The 9,754-nt window shown below is 38.8% G+C and overlaps 1 protein-coding gene across 1 annotated transcript; it reads right to left on the bottom strand.

Annotated features, from left to right (window-relative positions):
- Positions 1-1,031: 1,031 nt before the first annotated feature.
- Positions 1,032-2,450, bottom strand: GSX1 (GS homeobox 1). Its single transcript, XM_053456400.1, has 2 exons — positions 2,023-2,450; positions 1,032-1,551 (listed from the first exon to the last, which is right to left on the bottom strand). The coding sequence occupies exons 1-2, from the start codon at positions 2,402-2,404 to the stop codon at positions 1,202-1,204; spliced, it is 732 nt and encodes a 243-aa protein (XP_053312375.1). The 5' UTR covers positions 2,405-2,450; the 3' UTR covers positions 1,032-1,201.
- Positions 2,451-9,754: the final 7,304 nt, after the last annotated feature.

A 9,754-nucleotide genomic window follows, 5' to 3' on the forward strand; every position in this document is an offset into this window, starting at 1 on the left:
AAATTAATAATTTCATAATTTCGATTAATAGTTTAAAAAGTGATTGGATCATTTCGGGTAAATCAATTCCACCGTAAATAATATGGAATAAAATCCGTATTTTATTACATACAGGCTGTATGCCTCGATATAAATAAGACTTGTGTTTTATATTGAAATGTTACAATTATCAAATTCCTCAAATTGAATAGAAATGTGTGGATTTATACATTACAAAAATTAAACGAAAAGGAACACCTGGCTGGAGAAATGAAATAATAATTTGGTTTCTTTATATACTGAATTTACGTGCGTAATTTTGCAACTCTGTACTTTACATACGGAACTTGTGGGCTTGTCTTTTTTGGATAAATTACATGTTTTAAAAAATATGCAAGAAAAGTGTATGGTGAATTACTAGCATAAAATTAAGACATTATGGATGGATGATATCCAAACTCTGCAGGTTTTTATCAGCCTAGAATAGGATGTGCATCAGTAATTGGGGGCTTTTTGTTTTTTTATTTTAATTATGTCCTAATACTAATAGTTTATTATTTTCCTACAAACAAAATATACAATGTAGCAAACCCATGACCATAGTATTTATAACGAGCTATGTGATTTTTGGTAAAAAAAAAAAAAAAAAACCCGCATAATTTGGTGCCTGCAAAACAAAAACACCCAAGAAAATCAGAAATAGAGAAAGATTTTTGTAGAAAAAAAATGTTTATTTTGTTACATAAATAAATAAATATTTTCTGATATACAAGAACAATACAACAAAACATACACCATACAGAAAACGGATTTTACCAGGGCATTCGCAACAGTCTTGAATTTCATATTGCCAGATAAATTGAAATGGGTAAATTTAAAATTTTGGGGGTTTTTTTTTCTGGGAAACGTTCTACATACAAGACATGGAAAGACATTTTTTGTTTATAAATATTATGCATTTGTATCCAAGTACTGAGATTTAAACTCTTTGAGTTTGGCACTCGAACTGTTAAAAATACTCTAGTTAACCCCTTCACTGCCACTCAGACAGGAGAGACATGGTTTTGATCGGCCTGTAATGGGTGATGTTAGGATTACAGCCCCTGCTATGTACAGCCTTTAACGGAGAATCGCTTTGTGGATCAGTAAGTGTTAAAAACATTTCATAAGAACTCTTATAAAGTTACATCATATGTACAATGTCTTTGATTATTTGTTATCATTAGGGGCTTGGAGAAAGGTCCCTGTCGTCCTTTCCTGAGGATGATGGGGACATTGGCAGATCATCGTCCTCCTCCAGGCATTTTGTGGATGATAAGGAGGCACACTTGCAGTTATGGGGGCTTCCTCTGTGTGAACTGCTTTTTCCTTCTTTCTTGTGTTTGACCCTCCGGTTTTGGAACCAGATTTTGACCTGCTTTTCGGACAGGTTAAGGTATGTGGCGATCTCAATTCTTCTGAGTCTGGACAGGTACATGTTGGAGGCAAACTCTCTCTCCAGCTCCAGGAGCTGGGTGCTGGTGAAGGCTGTGCGCATCCGCTTGCTGCTGGGTAACTGGCTGCTTGAAGTGTCTGTGGGAAGAAACACGGGGGTCAGATCTACATAACAACAAATACAGAACCCACAGCAACCCACGGCACGCAGCAGATACACGAGGGGCTTCCAATCAGTCATAATAACACATGGACAGTTCATAGTGGACCTCTAACCTTTTAAATATTAACTGTAAAAATGAAATGTCTGCCTAGAATCCTAGAATTGCTGCGTAAAAGGAGTGATTACATCCAATCATTCTAAAATAAATATGAATAGAAATTCATCACACAGAGGTTATTCAGTCTCTTTAGACATCTCTAGCCCTACCAAGTGGTGATTAAGAAGAAAGAGGAGGAGAATAAGAAAGAGAGGAAGAAAAGAAAGAAGATGAGCAAAGGATCAAGAAGAAGAAGAATCCATCTTAAGTTAAGTAAATCTTTTTCTAGTTTTAAAATGGTTAATATCTGGATATTCAGTTCATAAACCCCAGTTGGTGTCCTACTCACCCACAGAGATGCAGTGGAACTGCCTGGGGTCCGGCAGGGGGTATGTCGCCTGGTAGATAGCCGGGCCATGGCTCAAGCTGATCCCAGAGGATGCTGAATGCTGTCTCCCCAGGGCTGTTGGGCAGTACTGCGAGCTGAATGAGGAGAACGAAGCCTTAAGGAGAGGGATGCCCGGGGTCGGTGGATGGAGCTGGGAGCCGGTGACACACATCGGGCACACGCACAACAGACCCCCTTTCCTCGAGTGGCAAGTCCCACCAGGCAGCCCATGCAAAGGGTGAGAAGGGTGGACGGTGTATGGGAAGAGTGGGGGGCTGTTTTCGTCCTTCTTCTCGTTGGTCTCCCTTAGGATGAGAGAATCCACTAGGAATGAGCGCGGCATGTCTGCTACTTGGTGCCCACGGGCTGTGGAGTGCGAGTCCTGAGGGAGCTGGAGCTTCGGAGTCCTGAGAGCGCGCAGGGTGCTGGCCAGCGGTATGGTGCTGAAAGCAGACAGCCTCGGCTTAAATAGCGTCCCCAGCGTGTGACGGCGAGCGCACTCAATAGCCTTTTTGTGGCCTTTCTCTTGGCATTCCCTCTGCACGCTTCCTCATTATTTCACTTGTTAACTAAATGAACTGCATAATGTCGGCTATTATCGGCAGCCCCACCCACGCCGTAACCGGCGGCCCCCACCCTCCGCTCCCCTTCTCCGGATTTATTTTCTCATTCCCTGTCTATTTAATATTCTTTTATCTCTCTACATTTTGCTTTGCTGAATATAAGCAGGTTTTACCCCATCCTCGTTATCTGCATATAGTGTTCGCCATTATCTAATCCTTCCTTAGGGTCACCCCCTCTCTGCTTTATCCAGCCACCTGTAGAATGTCACTACTTTTCCACGTACCCACGTACCGTGCTCTCAGCTGCATTCAGCCCCATACCGTGTGCAGTGTGTTCCCTGGGTATTCACACACAGAACATCAACTAGATCTTACAGTTCCTTAATAAATATATATATATAGATTGAAATATTTACAATACAAAAATGAGTATAGCGTTATAAGATTGTGGAGAGAATAATTATAGAGTATCAATTTTAATATATATATATATATATATATATATATATATATTACGTATATTTGTTATATTGTATATATTCGATATTAGATATTGAAATATATATAGACAATATATATTTCAATATCTAATATAATACATATTCGATATTAGCCATTGAAACATATACATAATACATATATATTTCAATATCTAATATATATGTATATATATATATATGTAGATTGCAACATATATAGATTACATATATTATAATTAATACTCTATAATTATTCTCTCCATAACCTTATAACATATATGTTTCAATAGCTAATATATATATATATATATATATGTGTGTGTGTGTGTGTGTGTGTGTGTGTGTGTGTGTGTGTGTGTGTGTGTGTGTGTTAGCTATTGCAATCTATAAACTATGAGGACTAATATGTGTCATAAAGATGCCTAATTTATAGGTATGAATATATGTACAAATACTATTCATTCCACTGAGAAAAAATCATAAAATGTCAGAAGCTAATCTTTGCTTTGCCTTCATAAAACCTGGCAAGGCATAATGATATGTAATGTGTCATCCACATGCATTGTGTAAATGTGGGTAGTATTCATGTGACTTAAATCACTTAAGTAGTTGATGAATATTAATAGCGATATGGGATATTAAAGCCGCATGAAGCCCATTGGTTTGCATAATTGATGATTTGATCCTGTAAGGATAGATAAGTCGGCACACAGAGGCTGAAATGGGGATATTATGTGTATCAGAGAGCAGAAGCAGCTCTGCACCTGCAGCCCCCAGCCCTCGGGCTAACCAGGAGCAGAGTAGCCCGAGGGGAAAGAGTTAACCCCCTTCCGAATGGACACCCAGGCAAAGCAACTGAGAAGAATATCCCCCCCCCCCAAAAAAAAAGCATTTTTTTCAGCCGACCTTATTGAATGTCATTGAAGAAAGTTTTGAATGCGAGCTAAAGAGAAGCGCATTAAAGTGTGTGACAGCAAAGGATAAGGAGACACAAAGAGAACTCTGTCACACTTTGGGCAAAATCCGTGGGCTTTTTACCAAGCCTCTTCTCTATGATTGAATTAAGTAATAGGAAAACATTTTCTTTCACTTTACCACCATTAGAGAGAAAAAACTTCAAAGAGTTAGCACTTTCTAATGTGTGACTCTGACAATAGAAGGGTCTGTGTCCGAGTCATTCAGGGGGATTGTTTTGTAAATAAAGAGTGAAACAATTTTAAGTCCTGGTAAAAAATCTCACAAGGGGCCCTTAAAGTCACTGCTGTGTTTTTAACTCGTATAATCTCAACATTTCTCTTCTTCCAGCTTAACCATTTAAATAATCCACTCATCCACTCAAAGGCACTAAAACAACTTATAGAGTGATTTTTTAAAATATGATTGATTACAAATATTATTTGAAGCGAGAGAGAGGTATAGAGAAAGGCAGGGATGAGAGAGAGGAAGAGATACAGGAGAGAGAGGGATACAGAAAGAGAGAGAATGGCAGAGGAAGGTGAATAGAGAGAGGTAAAGGTGGGCAGAGTGAGAGAAAATGAGATGAAGATAGAGATGGAGAGAGAAAAAAGAGAAAGCAAGACAGAGGTAGTGAGGTAGAGAGAAAGTAAGAGGGAGAGAGACTAAGACAGAGGAAGATAGAGAGAGAAAACGATAGGAAGATAGATAAGGAGAGGAAAATAGAGAGGCAGAGAAAGAGGGCAAGAAAAGAAGATTGAGAGAAAGAGAGATATTGAGAGAAAGATAGATAGGAAGAGGAAGAGCATGAGATAGACAGAGGGGTGGAGAGAGAGAGAGAGAGAGAGAGAGAACGATTGAGAAGAAGATAGAGAGAGAAGGAGATAGGAAGAGAGGTAACGAGAGGAAGCGAGAGAGGACAAGAGAAAAAGAGATAAGAAGGGAGAGAGAGAGAGAGAGAGAGAGAGAGAGAGGAGGAGAACGAGACAGATAAATAGAGAGTGGAGGAGAGGGAGAGAGCTTGTGCATTTTTTAACTGTTTCAGTAATGGATTGCTTAACTAAGAATGAATATTTTTTACCTGTCATCGTCATGAGGATTTGCCTTTTATTGTTTTAAACAACATATAAACTGTAGACAAAATATTCAATTTTCTCTTATTTTGTGTTGATCTCTGTATTAAGTAGTAGCACCTTATACTATTAGTTAATACATTTCCTCTGTGTAGACAGGCTTTGCTGGTGCAGTAGAACCTGGCATTTGTTATTCAAAATAGTAAAAATCCATAGTGGGTATAGAGTAAATACAAAATCAAAACTGCAGTATGCAGCTATAAATCCTCAAATCTAATGCATTTCTATCCCCACAAACCCCACACTGCATGATAGCACAAACAGAAGCAATTCACAAGCACTGTAACACTAATATACAACAGATGCAGGATACAGACTCCAGGTACAGCCACTTTCTCTCTGGTAAAAAACAATGATCTCATGCAAACAACCCTACGTTGTATTCAGCTGACCAAAAGCTGCTCCTATTTTATATCGTATGTCTTATTTGACTTAAACTCAACTGTATAACATTCCCTGCTACGTTTGAAGTTGACTATCAATCTATGCCAGTGCATCTTTAAAGCTGGAAAGAAAATTAAGGCAATACAAGTAATGACCAGCAGGGGGAGCCTGGAGCCTCATTCCCTCATACACAAATTATCAGACAAGATTCCATAAACTATGGAGTTTCACTACAAAATTTCCGAAGCTTTTACAAATTAAATGTTTACACACACATTTATTAGGACATATGTTTCTTAAAGTAAAAGAAGAAACTGAGTGTCATAAAAATGGACATGTTATTACACTGCAACACAATTGGAAAATAGGTCACATTAAGATGCTTTGGTGGCCCAGCCTTTGCAATGTTATTTTGAATCATCTCACATTTATAACTGAATTCATTCTACTGTGTATACCATGTCTGAGCAGCAGTGGCTTTAACATAATATGTCTAAAAGTTAAATAGAAGTCTTTGGGTTAGCAGGCTTGTGCTCAGGTTTACAAGTAAGTAATATTCTAAGAGGCCTGGTGGGAGCATTAGACGCAGTGCCTACGTTGGCCACCTCCAGTATAGGTACACTCATCTATAGTTATCAGTAATGCCCTGCATCCCCTCTCTTGTGTGAAACATAGCTTTGCCAAACATTTCCATTTCAAATTCATGCTACTGTAAGAATGTTCCTTGCTTAAAAAAACTGTGAGTTTAAGTTGTAAAGTATTTCAAAAAAAAAATTTAGCTAAATGCATCTACAGCAACACAGCAAATAATCAAACCAGTCAATCAATCAATCACTTACTAATGTACTAATATCTTAAAGGCCAAGGTGTAGACATGCAGTTTGTTCATATGGCTACACACTACAATATTAAAAAGGCTTTTTTGCGCAATGGCTCACAAGACATTTGCCCGGTGTGCTTGGTGGCCAGTCTGGACCTGCCACTGGCATTTGCAGTCCACTATAAGCTCCATCAGCAGCCTTTGAATGACAAATCAAGCATGCAACGAGTTGTGGTCCGACAATGCCGGATTAAACGTACATGGCTAGGCACCCACGGACATTCCAGAATGCCAGCTTGTGAAATAATATCCCTATGATGATCAGCCAGCTACACTCTCTAAGAGTGCTGCTGTGAACAACCGATCCCATGATAGTCCTTACAGGGTTCTTTATCATCAAAGCCCTGATCAGTGTTTGTTAGGAGAAATATCAGTGCAACTTTGTGCCACATGCAATGTTACAAATCTGTGTCATTGTGCGAGGTGGGACTGTTATTTGATTGCTGAGGCTGTGTGGCCGTTGATCGCAAAGTGAAATCCACAAATCTCATTGGAAAAGTAAAAATGAGAGTATGGGGAATTCATAGCAGGTGCACTTACTCGATAGCTGTTACCCTGCGGGATCCATTTAACTACAAAGCAGCTTCAATATTGTCTGATTCCAGCTTTTATTTAACAACATCACAATACTGAAACACAAACTTGTCATTTTTATTTGTCACACACTTTTGTTTTTGTGCACTATACTTCACAACAGAGCCTCCTCTTCCCAACCCACTTGCATGGGCTGCTAGTTAGGGACAAAGCATTGAAAGATAATCAATACAAAATGACTACAAAAGGGCTAACCTGCTTTATCAGCTCTATTCCTTTAGAATGGGCAAGATAACCACGTTTTAGCCAGAACCTCCCTCTACAAGATGAACTGTTTAACGGACACATCATACATTTTAAAAGACTTCTGTTTAGTTTAGAGCATGGGATTCTGGCTTTAAAAATAATATGACTATGTTATGTTTAAAGCACGTATGACTATGCCGTTTAAAGCACACATCTAACGAGGACCACGTCATTTATACAAAATCTAAAATAGGCTTTCATGTTTTTCTTTAACTAAAATGTATCCAATGCATTTAACTCATACAATAATGAAACAAAAATTGTTTTTCTCTACATAATCCATGAAAACATCTGATATGGCCGCAAAAACTGTCCTCAGATTTAATAGCTAGTAGGTGAGGTCTAACATGAGACAAAGGTGGAAATTACCTCTTTAGTGTATAAATTCTGCGTTAAACCACTAGGATGCAAAAGGGGCAGCCGAAACAAAAGTAGAAGGCAGCATTTACACCTAGACCTGATTCTTTCTATGCTCCTTTAGAAAATAATTGTGTGTGTGTGTGTAACGGTCACAGTTGCGATGGCCTGCATATTGTGCAATGTCCATCAAATGAGTTTTGGAGCCTTGGTATTATTTGGCTTTTTGGTTGGGCTTACTACTAGGGTTTAAAATTGTCAGCCATACAAAATACATTATCATGCCGGCGGCAGAACTATTTCATATATATCTCCTCTAGTGGTCATCATAGCCTACAAAACATTACACACTGCAGATTTTGTACACTTACGTCCCGAAAGCCACATGGCTTCAACAAGGGAAGGCAAAAACTTTCATTTTAAAATATTTTTAATGATCCCAAGTCATAAGTAATGTAGTAACCTCTAATTAGGACACAGGACACCAAATATTGATCAAAAGCCATAAATGGCTCAATACAAAGAAATGTAAAAATACCAATTGTTGAGAAACGATCATTAATATTTTCTTCTTTCTGAAAATACAAAACACGCAGAAAGGATTATTGAATTCCATAGCGCTGTACAATGTGTAGACAAGACATAACAAGTAGTATATAATGTAACAACTTGACTTACAGAAAGAACATGTGAGGAGGACCGGCTCAAATGCACTTAAAAAATAGGTGCAGTTGGCACAGCTGGTTAGATCATCTCTATGACGAGGCAGGAAAGAAGGATAAACTATAATGATAACTCACAAACCTGACTCTTTCAGGATCCAAGTTTCCAGACACTAGCAGTATGTGTTATGTTACTACAAACAGTCATACCTCTGGAACTGACTTCCACCGAACCTTCAGCTTTCACCCTCCCAACATTCAAGAAAAAACCCACTTTTTCAGAGAAGCCGGACCATCTTTGTTGGTAGAACTTCCCTGGCATTGATACAACCACCACACTACCTCTCACCCTTTCTCTGTGCCTTATGTTTGTCACCCCCATAGCACCAACAGTTTACGCAGGGCTTCATACAATACATATATTCAAGGGGTATGATAAGACGAGAATTGACAGACTAAGACAAACCGATACATTCGGTGGTGAGAGCCTTAGTGTTCATCATGAGCACGGCAGTGCCAGCTGTCTCCACATGCCTGCTCAGCTAGGTGGTTGTTGAAGGAAAACAGCAGCAGGGAGAAGCAATGGTGTCTGCCTACCAAGAAGATCTCCTGCAGTCAGATACCTTGACTTCTTCCTCAGTGGTTAGTGTTTTTTTCAGTGTCAGTGCTTGTCACATCCAAGCTTGCCCAGCTGGGTTGAACTATGTTGCTTATATCATTTGGAGGTTAAGAACCAGCAAGGTAAATTATTCCAACAGACAATTTAAGCTCCAAAGTAGGCAGTTATAGACGAATACCCCAAATGTTTCTATAGAGGTCCCTCCTGAAGAAGAAAAAAGCACTACACACTGTATGCAAGAAGTGAAACAAATCTGAAACCAAAACGCAAAATGAAATCGCATGTACTGAATTAGTGATTAGATACTTTCATCCATACTTGTCTATCAAGGTGGGCCATGTACATGGAGATCAGGTGTTTAAACAAAGTGGCTGAACGCCATTGACCATAACCAATAGTCTTCATGAGAATTAAGCCACCTAGTTCATCGATGCTTTGAATAATTTCATACATACAACATGCTCAAATAATCTTTTTGTGTTGATTACAGTGTGGTTCTGCATAGCGCTCTATGATACATTTTGTATCTGAACCACATGGGATATTATCAAACAAAGCCTCCAAAGGCAATATGTCTGGGGAATTAGTTTGAGCCACATTATTGGTTGTAATCTACTTGATGACATTGTTATTTACTTTTTATGTCATCAAATGCTTTTAGATGGTCTATTAAAAACAGGTCCCAATCTCTTCTGAAACCTTTGCTGATTTAGGCTCTGAAGTGTATGATTCATTACTGACCAAATGTATTGAATGAATTGTTTGCTAATGGAGCCATCATTGAGTCTTGACTAAGAAGCATGTACTTGTATTGCAGTCTAC

Source organism: Spea bombifrons, chromosome 2, assembly GCF_027358695.1.
Source record: "Spea bombifrons isolate aSpeBom1 chromosome 2, aSpeBom1.2.pri, whole genome shotgun sequence".
Classification (NCBI taxonomy): domain Eukaryota; kingdom Metazoa; phylum Chordata; class Amphibia; order Anura; family Pelobatidae; genus Spea; species Spea bombifrons.

What these genes read in the sequence shown, in the direction of transcription:
- GSX1 (XM_053456400.1), bottom strand. Translation starts at nt 2,404, where the DNA reads ATGCCGCGCTCATTCCTAGTGGATTCTCTCATCCTAAGGGAGACCAAC. An exon ending in GTTCCACTGCATCTCTGTGG is followed by an intron (nt 1,552 to 2,022) that starts GTGAGTAGGACA and finishes TTCTTCCCACAG; the next exon opens with ACACTTCAAGCAGCCAGTTA.